General features: G+C 32.8%; 1 protein-coding gene across 5 annotated transcripts in view; it reads right to left on the reverse strand.

The window, feature by feature from the left end:
• Positions 1–16,005, reverse strand: part of PPP1R9A (protein phosphatase 1 regulatory subunit 9A) — a 259,617-nt gene that overhangs the window by 78,492 nt on the left and 165,120 nt on the right. For all 5 annotated transcript variants that reach the window (XR_012074487.1, XM_015242041.3, XM_072964969.1 and 2 more), the window contains exon 6: positions 6,128–6,263. Coding sequence is in view for 4 of the 5 variants with exons in the window: in XM_015242041.3 (XP_015097527.1) it covers positions 6,128–6,263 (136 nt within the window). In the remaining variant the exon portion in view is untranslated. The remainder of the gene's footprint in view (positions 1–6,127; positions 6,264–16,005) is intronic.

Raw genomic sequence — 16,005 nt, forward strand, 5'->3', positions numbered from 1 at the left:
TTTGATAAAGTTTACTTGGTATTTTGTATCTGGCTCGTAAATAAATATCACAATGTGGCAGTGGAAAGAAAATAAGAAAACATATTCAAATCACTTGCATTATAATAAACAAAATAAAGAAAATAAGCAACAAAAAGATGGCATTATTTAAGCAAAGGTTTCCGTTCTAACCTCTATCTCCCCTAGATACTATCCATCTTTATGTCTCTCCTCAGTGTTACAAATACTAACATTTCTATATACAAAGAATATTTTGAGAGGACCTTTCAAACAGAGGAGGATTTCCACATCCTGGGGATTTTGTGTGTGTGTGTGTGTGTGTGTGTACACTTAGGTTAGACTGAGCATGGATATGGTCTTTAATTGAATATCTTCTAAGCACCTTATGATTTTGGGTTTCAATGACAATGACCATTACTGTAGATTTGAGAATCAGAAACCAAAGGACATAAATAAACTGAATAATTTTAAAGTTCTGGTCAAAATGGAGTCTATAAACAAGTTGTTAAAAAGTTTTATATTTCATACTTCTCCTATTCTTCTGGCTCCTCTAATCACCATTAAGCAATCTCCCTTTTAAATATACCTGACTTCCATTTTTACGTTACTCTGTCTCTGTTACTGGTAGCTAAACATAGAGAGAAGTAGTTTATTATTTAAACTGTTACATCTTTTTAGACATTTTAGTTGTCTACCATATAAATCATGCAAACAAGTACTACTACAATTTAAAGATATATACATTTAGTTTTTTGAAATATTAAGAACTTTGTATCAAATGATCCTTTTCTAAAAAAAAAAGTGGATTTAAAGACAATATAAATCACCGTGTGCACTATATTTTATAAACATCACACAGCCCCGCGGTTGGTTCTCTTTTTCTGCCCTTTAAAATGAATCACAAAATATTGCAAGTGTTAGGGGTTAAAAACATCCACGGTTAAATATTATGAAGTGAGTCCAAACTGCAGAATCTGTGCCTAAAATATGTTCTATGTTTCAGAATTAATTTTTTTCAAATGATTATGTTCAAACTAGCATTCAACATACAAAATACACGGCACTAGAGAAGTTCTTCTGAGCACAGAGCTAGTTAATAAGACGGAATATTTCATTTCACACATGAAGCAGGAAGGTGCAGATAAGCATTATTTTCCACCAAAAAACAAACCTTAAGGAAATAGTTGTTATTGTTATTGCAGTTGCCAGACACTCCTTGCAATTCAGCCACAGTGTTCTAAAATGGTTGACAATAAAAATTAAAGAAAGCTTTTTCCCCACTAGAGAGAGCAGCCTAATGATAAAGGGTAGGAAAAACACTGAAGTTCTGGTGCCTGCTGCAACACAAACTTTCGAAGACTAAGAGAATACCCCCAACTCTTAGTTTCTCAATCTTATAAACACAGGAGAAAGCCAGTTCACATTATTAAGAGGCCATCCATAATAACTGCAATCTCTTGTTCACACAACAGAAGCTGTTTCAAAACAGGAACAGTAAACAGTATGAGTCAAATTTAATGTTATCCCTTCAATGCTTTTCACATAAAAATTACATTTTTGTAAACCTTTAACACTTAAGCAAACTATAGCTTCCATTTTATTTCTGCCTCTAATTATTACATATTAACACAAGCAATAAAAATGTATATCCACATAGGTAGCTGCTCTAAATTGTATTCAATACTTTAAAAGGTTCTTTAAAATAATGTTGTCATGATATAGTTACAGTGATAATAATTTCTCATAAGAAAAACAAATTATGAAAGAAAGATTAAATTTTATTTTAAGATAAGGGGCCTCAGTTTCTGGAGTGATGATTAATCTTGTTATGAACTACTACCCAAAGAGGCTTTGAAATGCCATCTATAATCTAAGACTTTAAAACTGTAATAAATATTATATTTTAATGTTTAAAGAAGCAAAAGCAAAATAATCATATAATTTTAAAAGTGCATGTAAAATAACTCATTTCAATGTGAATGACCGTATGTAATTTCCAATTCAAAAAAGTGACACAGTACCAGTTCCTACTTATTTCTAGTCTGAGCCTACAGTGTTTCACATTGCATATTGCTCTTTGATAGAAATAGATAACCAAAATATACATACATGACCCATGGTACACAAAAAGATACACCAGAATTACATGACGTCACCATTAAAAGGCTAGACACTGATGGTTATGGTATGATAGGAGATTAAATTTCTTATGGAGAATTAAAATCTAGTTGAAAAATGTACCATACCCCTAGCATTTCGTGGGGTAGTGCTGACTGCCTGAGGGGTCTACTGAAATCCTCCTTGGTTACCTTTTAGATTGTTTAAAAAAAAGAAACAAAGAAAGAAAGAAAAGAAAAAGAAATGAATAATTATTCTACAAATCCAAAGTACAATCACCTAATCAAAGATACATTCAGAACTGCATTTAAAGTTTTTCAGTGGTTCGGATTTACATCACCCTCTTCTTTGTAGGATCCTCCCTTTAAACTTTAGTCTTTAGGCAGAGCCATTTCAACTTAAAAAAAAAATCAGACTGTTTAACAGAGAAAGAACAGAAACAGGAATGCAGTTCAAATTGAATTAGCTGTTTGCTTATTTTAAACTCTTCTAGTTTAAGTAGTTGAAGGAAAAAAAGCCAGGAAATGCAGAAATTTAAATAGAGTTTGGGGATTATCTATTAGAGTATGACAGAATTTCTTAAAGCATTAAAATAGTTATATGTAAGCACACACAATACATGGTAGTATTCTTAATCCTAAATATGGTTCTGATAAGAGGCTCACTGTACTTTTGCAATTTCGGGATATATTTCTCACATTGCAATGTTTTCCCTGTAGGCAATTCAAGCAAGCAACTCTCCTCTGTCAATGTGACAGGTTCCAAGTTAGAATCAACCTTGTATGATTTGACCAAAACCAGAGCTATCTATCCTTCAGTAGACAATGTTGACCTAAGTGCTGGCTCTGGAAATCAGTTGTATGAACTTGGCTGTTCTGCATTTCATTAGAGGTTTTCCTGGCTGGCCCAGGGAATGTCACAGGGGATACTGTCAAATAAAAATGATTCTAACTTTGAAATCACAAGATGATTCTATAAGTGAAAGAAAAGTGAGAAACCAAGCGACTGATTACACAACTCGGGATCAATAAACTGTTCAATTACATATAAAATTAAATCAATTACTCAAGGACCATTAACTCATTGGGTAACCAATATTGGTTCTTCTCATTTCCACTATGTCATTTACTTTTCATTAACAGAGAGAGAATAGATAAAAAATAAGGACATAACATTCAAATCAATCAATTTAATAATATCTGGTAGCATTAGTAAAAAAAAAATGAATCTAAGTAGATAAACGGGTTTGCACAAAAGTGATTTTTTATTATTTATACATCTTTCACCACTGCTATGCACAGAAAATTAACGGTCAGTTTTAGTTGGGCATGCTTTGGTGAGGCAGTGTGTAACACATAAGAAACAGAAAAATATATGTCAGGGAGGAACATGAGAGAAAGACAATGGAAAAGGCTCCTTGACCTTTTCAAAAAAGTGAAGGTTACTTGGAGTAGCAAAATAGCAAGCACCTGCTTTCTATTTCTACAACTTCAGACAGAAGAAAAGCTTAACCTAAAGCTAAACTCTGGTTTTTGTTTTTGTTTTTGTTTTTTTCGTAAAATAGCTGTATACTCAGCTATTCTTCCCTTTAAGCACTATCTTCACAGGCTACCTATGGATTAAGTATTTACCTAGAGTAAAATAATTCTCCATGGATTCAATCCCCCTATTATTAGAAATAAAGAACAAAGAACTACAAACCTAAGTATTACAAGAAACTCCATAACCTGAAACAGGAATCTTCCTTCCAACAGCTCTTGTTCCAGTTACTCCGTATGTGCCTGAACTCAGACAGGCCCATCAGCCCACTCCACTCAAAAATCAGCAGCGTGCTGCAGAGTCGAGGCTTTGGAGCCAGGAAGACCCTATTCCCACCCTAAATCTGGCAACTACTAGCTGTACCACTAGAAAAAGCCTCAATTACTGCATTTTTAGGGAAAAAAAAAAGAATCTCCTCTGTTTGCTGTAAAGATTACATGGAATTATGTAGGAAAATAGTGCCTAGCACTATTTATTTATCCCCCTTACCCTGAGAATATTTGCTCAGGTGACAATCAACTCTGCCTTCCTTACAAAAACAGGAAAACAAACAAACAAAAATCCAAATGATGTGCTCCTAAGTATAAACGTTGAATGACAAATATTCCTTTCGCATTTACTCAAGTTATTAAATCAGAGAAAATTTTACGTTAAAAAAAGCATTAGCTGCTTGAGTTGAAAACCTGAAGGTTTTCAATTCCTCAAACCCTCAAATAACTGGATCAATTTCTCAAAATAACTGGAGGAAGTATGTAGTATGTGATCTAAAAATTTCAGTTTGGGAGCTTTACTTAGAGAACTATCCTATTTTCCATCTTTCCTTGTTAGATTTGATGGAATATTAGAAACTGAAAGGAATTTAGAGATTTAGCCCAATATCTGCACTTTGAAGCAAAGACAAGGGAACCCATAGAAACTGGAAAATTAGGCCTCCTCACCTTCCACCACTTGATGTCACCCGTATGCCCCTGAACCTCAGATCCAAATTCTAGCAGCGTGAGCAGGTAAAAGCCAAACCTGCAGAGAACGAGTCTACAATCCTAATTCAGATTTACAGCCAAAGCTAATCAGTGTTTCTGATAAAACACAAAATACTAGTGCAGAGAATTGAAAATTAGGTAAGAGGAAAGCTCAAATATTTGTAGGAATTGCTTTTTTGGTTTCCAAATCCAAATTAACATTTTCATGTATAATATCTCAGTATAATGGAAAAAACAACAACTTGCCATTTCAAATGGATTTTGCATGTGAAAAACTAAATCAACTAAATAGAATTTTGAGACTAATTCATTCACATGAAGAATTTCTAATATTTACTCTCAGATCAACAGTTAACTGAAGCACCATAATAAAGAGAGAATACATCCTCATTATACTATAAAGAGATGAAAAATCAATATATATTTAGGTTAAAAGATTCCATCCTAAAAATACACGAAAAAACATTTGAATGCCTCTTATAAATCTTCACTAGGTCCTGGCTAGAAACCAAAAAATGTTTTGGAAAAAGAATATATTCAGATGAGTAGAGGTTGCACATGTGAAGTTGCACTGCCCTTGTATCAGCTGATATAAAGAAGATTTTTACCTAAATATTTACTATGTTTATGGAGCATGAAATACTGCAACTAAATTGTTGATGGATCCTTTGCCATGCCAGTATGAAACATATGCATATTTAAAAATGTTTATAATAAAGTGTGTTGTCCCATTATATCAATGTACATTTGGTATTTACATTAGAAATAGAACAGCATCTGTATTACATTACAATACACAAGAGTTTCAGAGAGCTGTTTTCACTTGGGGCTTAGAGTCTATTCATTTGCTTGATCTTCTACAGAGAGCAGGGTGCAAAATTATTCCAGTATGTGTCTACTCTATGGAATATGTGCTGGTGGAAAAGCTTTGTTCTGCATCATGTTAGCACAAATCATACTGAGCAGATCCAAAGAACTTTCTCTTCCTGGGGGAAAAAACCTGAAAACACTCAGCAATTTTCAGTACTTTTCTGTCTATGTTCGTGTATATATGTGTGTGTTTTTTAACTCAGTGTTTACTGGTTTTTTGAAAAGGCATTACATACTTACTGTGGAAAATTTAGGATAAAATTGGAAAAAATATAAAGCAGAGAGGGAAAAAGACCTAGTTCTAACAACAAAGATAGCTACCACTATTTGCATTTTGCTATTTTTACCCTTTTTTGTTTCAGTGAATTTCTCTTAATAGTGTAATAAGAGGTGACTTCCTGGATCCCGAAGTCTTCATACTGTAAATAGGATACTATTACCTAATTGGTAAGTTAATAACAAACGCAAGTAATATTTCTTTTCTGTGAGGATGATCATCAACACATTCTCCTTGAGAGACTGCAAAGCCCTGTCATACTGCTACATGGTAAAGAGTTTTATCAAGGAGAGATGTAGTGAGAAGAAATGTAGGAGAGAGAATGTTTGCAAGTGCCACTTACCTCATCATCGTCGGCATCGTACTGAGCATAGTGCTGTTCAAGCAGCTCTCTCTGGCGCCTCTCTTGTTCCAGCGTCTGGCTTATCAACTGGGCAACCTCACTCACTTGTCCCGGTTTTTCTCGCCCAATAACAAATCTGCAGGAAGGTTCAGAAGACTAACATAGTTAGACTCTCCAGCAAAAAGAAACACTAAGAAAAGTAAGCAAATTTCATATCTCATCGGTCCATCAAGTCTCATAAAAAATAATTATCACCTCTAGTCTTTAGAAGATATGCCTGGGTAGAAGGAGAGGTTAGCTGAGCAATTAAAATGATTTTTGCAGATATAACCCAAAGGAAAAGAAGGAAAAAATAAAGGACCATAAAAAATTATTACTTTGAGAGAAACAAAGCAGATGTAATCCATTCTATAGTACTTTACACATTTTTGATGCCCTACAAAATGAAAGCAAGCTCATAATTTTCTGTACCATTGAACTTAAGAATCATTTCAATCATTATGTCCTCTTTATAATGCAAAAATGACTTCAAAACATTTTGAGGTATAGTATAACCCTAGATGGGTAAACAGAGAGGCACTGGCTTTTTGCTAAGTTACTGTCACTCTGGATAAAAAAAGAAGGGGAAGCAAATGTAGGGTTTTTTGGTGCTTGTTTTTAAAATAAGACACTAAAATAAGGAGAGGTGGTAAATTAATTCACTTCTTTTGGAGAAAGAGATGACATGAGGAAGGATGTGGCTCTAAGAAATAAAGGATCAAGGGGAAAAATATATGTTGATATTAATCCCTGTAAGAAAGAAAGTATAAAGAAAAAAAACCAGAAAAGACGTATTTATTGCCAGCTAGTCATTTACAATACATCCTTATCAATACCATGATTCTTATTCAATAAATTGATATTCATTTTTTAACATCTTTTCACACTAATATATGGTTCTATTTTTCTAAAAATAAACATAATGTCCCCAGGATACAGTTCCTATATATTATTTAACTTCATTATTTTGGATGTAATTCCGTTTAATCTTGCTTCTACACTTAATTGATACTATCCTCTGATTATAATATGTTGCTTTTTCAATTATAATTTTAAATGAAATTTAAATGATAATTTAAAATCAATTCTACCTTTGTTCAAAAACACTAAAGGTCAAAATTTCTATACTTAGATGTTAGTAATTAAACATCATTTTAGAAATATATTCAGTTATTTTGTGATAGAAAAAGATACTCGATACGATTTCTATCTTCTGAAATGTAATGAAACTTATTTTGAGGCCTAGCATGTGATCTATCCTGAAGACTCTTCCATGTGCATTTGAAAAGAAAGTGTATTCTGCTGTGTTTGGATGGAATGTTCTAGATATGCAGCTATTAAGTCCATGTGGTTTGTCATTTAAGGCCAGTGTTTCCTTACTGATTTACTGTCTGGATGATCTGTCCATTGATGTAAATGGGGTGTTACTAAAGTTCCCTACTATTATTGTGTTTACTGTCAATCTCTCCCTTAATGTTTGTTAATATTTGCTGTGTGTATTTAGGTACTCCTATGTTGGGCGCATACATATTTAAAATTGTTACATCTTCCTGTTGGACTGATCCTTTCATCATTATGTAACATCCTTCTTTGTCTCTTGCTGCAGTCTTTGTTTTAAAGTCTACTTTGCCTGATACAAGTATTGCTACCCCAGCATTCTTTTCATTTCTTTTTGCATAAAATATATCTTTCCACCCCCTCACTTTCAGTCTTTGTGTGTCTTTAGATCTGAAATGGCAGCATACATATGGGTCTTGTTTTTTTAATCCATTCAGCCACTTTATGTCTTTTGATAAAAGCATTTAATCTATCTTCACTTAAATTAATCATTGATAAGTATGTACTATCTGCCATTGTGTTTATAGTTTGGGTGTTTTGTAGTTCTTTTTGTTTCATTTTTCTTCTTTTGCTCTCTTTCCTTGTGATTTGATGACTGTCTTCAGTGTTATGTTTGGATTCCATTTTCTCTTTTTGTGTGTGTTATCTGTGATAAGTTTTTGGAGATTCATCCATAACAACATATATATATGGATATATATATGTGAATATTATAAGTTGATGATCTCTTAAGTTTGAACACTTTCTAATAACCATGCATTTTACTCCCCTCAAACCACATTTAATGTTTTTGACATCATATTTCACATCTTTTGGGTTTTGTAAACTTTAGTTACTTATGGTGGATACTGAAATTTTTATTTTTGTCTTTTAACCCTCCTACTAGCTTCATAAGTGGTTGATTTACTATATATTTGCCTTTACCAGTGAGACTTTTTCTTTTGTAATTAAAGTTTTTCTAGTTGTGATCTTTTCTTCTCTATTTAGAAAAGTCTTTTAAACATTTCCTATAAAAGCTGATTTACTGGTTTCAACTCTTTTAGCTTTTAGTCATCTATAAAATTCTTTCTCTCTTCTTCAAATCTGAATGATAGCCTGACCAGGAAGAGTATTCTTGGTTTTCTTGGTTGTAGGATTTTTCCTTTCATCACTTTGAATATATGGTGCCACTCCCTTCTGGCCTGCTGAAGTTTCTGCTGGTAAGTCAGCTGATGGTCTTCGGGGAGTTCCCTCATACATAACTAGTTGATTTTCTCTTGCTATTTTAAAGACTTTCTATCTTTAATTTTTCCCATTTTAATTATAATGTGTCTTGGTGTGGATCTCTTTGAGTTCATCTTGTTTGGGACTCTCTGTGGTTCCTGGACCTGGATGTCTGTTTCCTTTCCCAGGTTACGGGTGATTTCAGCTATTATTTCTTCAAACAAATTCTCTGCCCCTTTCTCTCTCTTCTCCTTCTGGGTCCCCTATAATACTGACATTAGTATGCTTGATGTTGTCCCAGAGATCTCTTAAAGGATCCTCATTTTTAAAATTCTTTTTTTCTGCTCAGCTTGGGCGATTTACACTACTCTGTCTTCGAGTTCATTGATCTCCCTGCATTTATTTAAAAGTGTTATGTTGAAGTACATATATCTCTTCATTCAGGCAGCAAATGTGGGTAGCATTATAGCACCCAGCTACTGACATCCTTAAAGCCCTGTAATCTGGTATAATTTATAGTACAGATTTGCAACAATAGGATGCCATTGTGATAAGTATGGTCCAGAGGGAAAGTACACAGAAGTGGAACTAAACTATTTTCTTTGTCTTATTTTCCTCATGTGAAAATTAGTATCTACCTCATATGTCTAAAGGAGTGACAGAAAAATTAAATGTGGTATAGACGTAAAAGGATTTAAGGCACTATTATTATGATGATAAAACTAATAAAATCTCCCGTATCTCCCATTTAGAAAATACATAACACTCAAATTACCTTTCTATAAGTTCTAAATGTTTGGTCTATTCTTATGCTGTCTTTATAAATATTATGTGCATAATCTAGCATATACAGAATTGAGTGGAAAATATAAAATTTAAAGTAAGATTATTATTTCAAGCATGGATTCAGAGTATGGATGTATTGTGTCAGTATGTATAATTTAGGGGTTAAAAGTGTATGTGAAAGTGAAAGATGGTTTTGTTAGAACAAATCCACTGAAACATAAATATGACTTACTGGCCCTGTGACCTTGAGTGTGTGAATATTCCTAATCCTTAGCTCCCATATTAGCAAAACATATATAATAACTATAACAAACAAATATTACAGATAAAATCCATATAAAAAGCGTGACTAAACACCTGGTGCCTAGAGAGTATTTAATATATACTTACTGTTTTGTAAATCTAGATAATATATTAATATCTACATAGGGCTGAGTACATTTCAAAGTACTAAATGTATACATTGTCCCAATTACCTCTTATTTGCTCACACTAGTTTTGAAAACTGAGTAGGTTTTTGTGAGTCAACCACAGGAAAAAGATAAAATACTTGCACTGACATGTGCTCTGAAATAGAAAATTGCATTGAAACAGAAAATTACAGATACTGTGATCACTTTATACTGAATTTTAAAAATCATCAAATAAAAATAAGGTCAGCAACAATCAGCCCCTGTAAAATATGTGATCAAGTTAACTGACATTTCTGCACAATTATTATTTATATTTTAAACATTATCCCCAACTGAAAGACAACACATGCAGTTAAATCAACCTGTTTGTAAACTTTAAAGTTTCTTTAAAAGAAAAACATTTTTTCTTGTTACTTTCTAAATGTTTTTTCCTTACTTCAATAAGGAATGGTGTGCTCTTTTTTTAGTGATAAACAATGAGGTAAAAAGATGTATTGTGCGTTTAAGTTAAAATTAGGTATTTTCTAAGCTTTATGATTGACAAATAATGGCAATACTTAAAAAATCTACAACTAGGGTATATGTTTTTAGCTTGGCTTGTTTCTAGTTTTTAAAACAGTCATCTTGTTTCAACATGAATTATTTCACTAAGAACTGCCCCATCTCCTCCTCAGACTGAAATAAAATAGGCAAAAGCAGATAAATCAGTTTTTCCTTTCCTTTTCATCTATTATCAGACAAAGCAATGTCAATATTCTGTCCTTTGTAGTTTAGATGAAGAGATTATATGGAATTCATTTGATTAGTTTATTGAATTCTCTGGTGAACTGTCAAACAAAAACTAAACAACTATAAAATTGTATTTACAATTTGCTGAATTGTAGTCATAAAGATCCTACATGTTCTGTGTGAAGGATGAGAGATTATGTTGAAAAATAATGATTTATGTATGAACGTTTTGATTTTCAGACATAAGCTATTTTAATAAAAGTGATATATTAGTCAAAAATGGCACTTACATGACATCAACATTTTATAATTATCAATGTGGAATTAATTAAGCTAATCTAAGAAAGGGAAAGCTAAACCAGCATATAGTTATTTGTTCTTATAAAATCAATTCTTTCATTCAAATATTCTTTAAACAGATATTCATTGTATGCACACCAAAAATTGAACTATATATCTTTAAAAAACAGAAAGAAAAATAGATGCATGACATCTATTTTCATTTTAAATCACAAGATGACATGGTGCTTTTAAACATTTTGGTAAAAGCTATCTCATTTTTTTCTATGTCTGATCATATTTTATGGTCTGAACTTGATAACGCTGAAAATATTTAATCTAATTCCAGTGGTAAAAGTATATCCAACCCCCTTCATTAAAATTTCCTGATTGTATTCAGAGGTTGAAGTTCTACACAACTAAGCTTTTACCTCTTTCTTGTACTTGCAGACTCTTACATATTTTTCCTTTCTAAATTAATATATCATATATTTAACATTTAAAATTTTCAGTGCACTTCAAATAGAAATCTCAGATACATCAATGATATTAAGTAAAAAAAAAAAAGTTTTCAAGCTTCCGTACGTAGAAATTTCATGCCAGGGGTGAATCCAAAATAAACATGGGCATATCTATAAAAACCTCATTTATTATTCACTTATTTTCTTTTGAGTATCATAACCTCTTCCAAAAAGGACAGAGGAATATTTGAGACCCTTAGATTAATTTATTTTCTATTGTTTATAACTATAGTTCCTATAAAATCCTGACCTCCAGAAGTGTTACATGGCTTGATGTCAAAAGTTGTTAAATGTATATACATATATATAAGTATGGTGAATGCATAGTGATTGATCATAAGTAGCAGCAGGTACTTGCCAGAAAGCATTTAAAATTTAATGTGAATGGCACTGAAGAGCAAACATATAATTAATTAGAAATTTCTCATATAGAAGCACAAGCTCTTCTATAGCATCACTTCCCTGTAACAGCTGCCTCTCAGTATTGGGAAGGCTGTCTGGAATTAAAAAGAATACCTAATCCTTCTTCCAGGTTCACTCTTGCAAATACTTTATAATTGTTATGATATTTAAAATTTTTTTCTATTTTTTAGGCAAAAGTTTGTGGAATCTTTTACTTTTATATGTAGAAGGAAACATGCTTAGACCTCTCAGTATCTGAAGGTCAGTCTCAAGTTTTTCAGGGTTCTTCTTAAGAAAGGCTATGCAACATCAAACACATATGTTACACTGTCACAGAACATTAATCTGTCTGCCTGTCTGTCTATCCATCTGTCCATCCATCCATTCAACTAGTTACTGATCACTACATAATAGGCTGCCTCTAAGATGAATCCAATTAATCTCTGGCTCCTCATATTTTTGTCTTGTGTAATTCTTTCCCTTTGAGTGTGGGATGGACCTGTTGATTCACTTTTGTCAAATAAAATACAGAACTGATGGAATGTCACTTTGGCTATGTAAAAAGATGGCAGATTGCATCTTGGCTACTCCCTTGGATCACTCCCTCTGAGGAAGCTGGTTTCCTTGTTGTGAGGCATCCCTGTAGAGAGGCTCTCATGAGAAAGCTGGGAAATGGATTACAGAGACTGTGAGATATAATAAAAATCTGTTGTTGCAAGTCACTACATTTTGGGGTAATATGTTATGCAACAATAGGTACACCAACTGTGTCAGGCACGTAATGGTAAACAAGACAGGCAAGGTCCCACTTAAAGCAACAGACCCAAAAACATGTGTTCTTAAAAGTTACATTGCTAGTCCATGTTTGAATAAGGAAAAGGGTTCAGACATAAAGAATTTTACATAGATACATTTTTTCTGGTAAAATTAAGTAATAATAAAGTATTTTTAAAATAAAAAGTATACAACACAATAAAATCTACATATTGCTAATGAAATTGACTACATCTGCCTTTCTTAAAGAAACATGATCCTCCTTTCCAAATCCTCACCATCAATATTAGTTAGCATTGCCCTTTTTAAGTTAATCATAACTATTATCATACATTTTAAAAATCAGTTTTACTGAGGTCAAATTTATATACAACAAAATTTACCAAATTTAAGTTGTATAATACAGTGAGTTTTGACAAATGTATATGTAGTTGTGTAACAAATGCAGTAGCCACAATACAGAACATTTTGCCACCTCAAAAATGTTCCCTCTTTCTTCTTTGTAGTTTAAAAGGAGTCAAGCAGTGTAAAGTCTTTGGTGTCTGGCTTCTTACTCAATATAATAGTTTTAAGAGGTATTCATGGTATTAAATATATTGACAGTTCATTCCTTTGTATTGCTAAGAAGTATTTCATTGTATGGAACATAATACAATCTGTAGATGTATTCATCAGTTAAAGGACATTTGAGTTGTTTCCAGTTTGGGGCTATTATGAATAAAGCTCCTATGAATGTGCAAGTACAAGCCTTTGAGTATTTATGTGTTTCTGTCACTCTTGAGTGAATAGCTAGGAGTAGAACTGCTGGCTGGTATGATAAGTGTATGTTTAATTGTATAAGAACCTGCCAAACTGTTTTGTAAAGTGGCTGTGTTATTTTGCATTTCCACTAACAATGAATGGACGTTAAAGTTGTTCCACATCCTTGTCAATGCACGATATTATCAGTCTTTTAAATTTCAGCCATTCTGGTGGGTGTTCAGTAGTACCTCACTTGGGATTTAATTCGCATTTCCCCAATGATTAATGATGTTGAACAGCATTTCATGAGCTTAAATGTATATCTTCCTCAGTGAAGTGTATTGTTAATTGATTTGCAGGTTTTGAATACAGTTGTCTATCTTATTGAGTTATAAGAGTTCTTCATATCTTCTAAATAATAGTCATTTATCAGGTAACTTTTGCAAATATTCCATATGTAGCTTGCTTTTTCATTTCAAGAATATTTTTTGAATAAATGTTTTAAATTTTGATGCAGTTTACCATTTCTTTTCCTTATATTTTTTGCTTTTGTGCCCCAAAAGACCTTTGATTAACCTAAGATCATAAGGATTTTTGCCTGTTTTCTAGAAGCTTTATGGTTTCAGCTGTTGCACTAAGGCCTATGATCAATCTTGAGTTAATTTTTGAGTATACTGTAGGATGAAGGACACATTTTTTTTAAGTATGGCTATCCAGTTGTTCCAGCGCCATTTGTTGAAAAGACTATTATTTCCCCCAGTGAATCACTTTGCTGCTCTTGTCAAAAATCCATTGTTTATGTCTGTGCGGGTCTACATTTGAGCTCTATTCTGTTCCGTTAATCTGTATTTCTAGCCTTACGCATAAACCAGACTGCTGCGACCAGGGTAGTTTTCAGACAGTGAAAGCCCTCCAGCTTTGTTCTTTTTAAAAAATGATTATCATACTAAGTGAAGTAATGTCAGACAGAGAAAGACAAATATTCATATCACTTATATGTAGAATCTACAAAATGATAGAAATGAACTTTTTTTTTGTAAATAAATAAGCAGAAGCAGACTCAGAGACATAGACAAACTTGTGGTTACCAAACGGGAAGTGGGGAGGGATAAATTAGGAGTTTGGGATTAGCATACACATTACTATATATATATAATAGATAAACACAATAAACTTACTTATATCACAGGAAACTACATTCAATACCTTGTAATAACCTATAATAGAAAAGAATCTGAAAAAGAATATATGGCTGGCAATTTGGTGCTGGCTATTGGCAGCCCTAAGTTTTTTTGTGTGTGGGCCTCTCCAGAAGCCTGTTGGATGTCTTCTCAATATGACAGCTGGATTTCTCCAGGGCTAGTAATCCAAAAGACCAAGGTAGAAGTCACAATCCTTTTGTAGCCTGGCCTCAGAAGTCACATGTCGTTACTCCCTTCATACCCTAATCACCACACAGGCTAGAGAGAGGTCTACATGGTAGTGGACTAAACAAGAGAGTCAATAACAGGAGGAGAGGGTCATTAGATGAGTGAGCTATGCAGAGAACATGGTAATGTGATAGACACTGATTTGAGATTTGAACAACATAAATAGCATAGTATGAGAACTTGTTCACTACAAAAGTGATTTTTAAACTGAGACCTGACAAGAAGGAATCAGCCAAGTAAAGATCATATGATACAGCTGTTTTTGTTTTATCTTTTAGAAGGTCAGGAGACAGGAAATGGTACAAATAAAGAATAATAATACTCTGAAGATATTAAATTTCATGTGCCCTTTAGAAAGCCACATGAAGATGTCAGGTAGGAACCTGGGTAATTCTCAAACTCAGACAAGAGGACAAAGCTTTAAACACAAGAGGGAAATAAAGACTTGGGGTCAGAATAGTTAAAAAAAAAAGCCATGGTGTACAAATAAATTGGTATCTGAAAGATAAATTAAGAAAACTCTTAGGCTATATAAGCAAAAATGTAAAGAGACAGAGATTCTTAGAGAAAATAAGATGCTAAAGGACATGCCCCATTTAACACTGGTTTGAGAAGAGAAGATCAAGACAATGAAAAAGAAATAAAGAAAATTTAAAAATACTCCTAAAAATTTTCTCAAACCCAAGTCTTCAGATTGAGTTCCAAGCAGAATTACATAAAAACAAAGAAACAAACACAAATTTAGTCACAGGCCGGTAAAAATTTCAAACTCCCAATTATGAGGGGAAAAAATCCAAAAGAGAAAACCATAAAGGACTACAAATCAGATTAACATCAAACTTCTCACTACAAATCATAGACATTAAAAGACAATGGACAATGTCTTCATAATACTAACAGAAAAATATTTTGAATCACAAATACTGTACTTAGCCATATCTGAGAGCAAAATAATGCATTTTCAAACATGCAAGGACCTAGCAGCTATTTAGGACCCAGAGGAAATCAAAAAGGCTAGAAATAAATTATGTCAGGTTCCATTAGAACCTTCATACATGCCTTGAAGAGCTTCTCATATAGTGACAAAGATTGAATGACATAAAATTACATTTCATTTTCTTTCAGTTCAGTCATAATACTTGATTCTACAGTGAACAATATTTTCATAACCATAATATTGTAAGTACTGGTTATTGGTTTTAATTTTTTTGAATCAACCTATA

This window comes from Vicugna pacos, chromosome 7 (genome assembly GCF_048564905.1).
Source record: "Vicugna pacos chromosome 7, VicPac4, whole genome shotgun sequence".
Taxonomy (NCBI): domain Eukaryota; kingdom Metazoa; phylum Chordata; class Mammalia; order Artiodactyla; family Camelidae; genus Vicugna; species Vicugna pacos.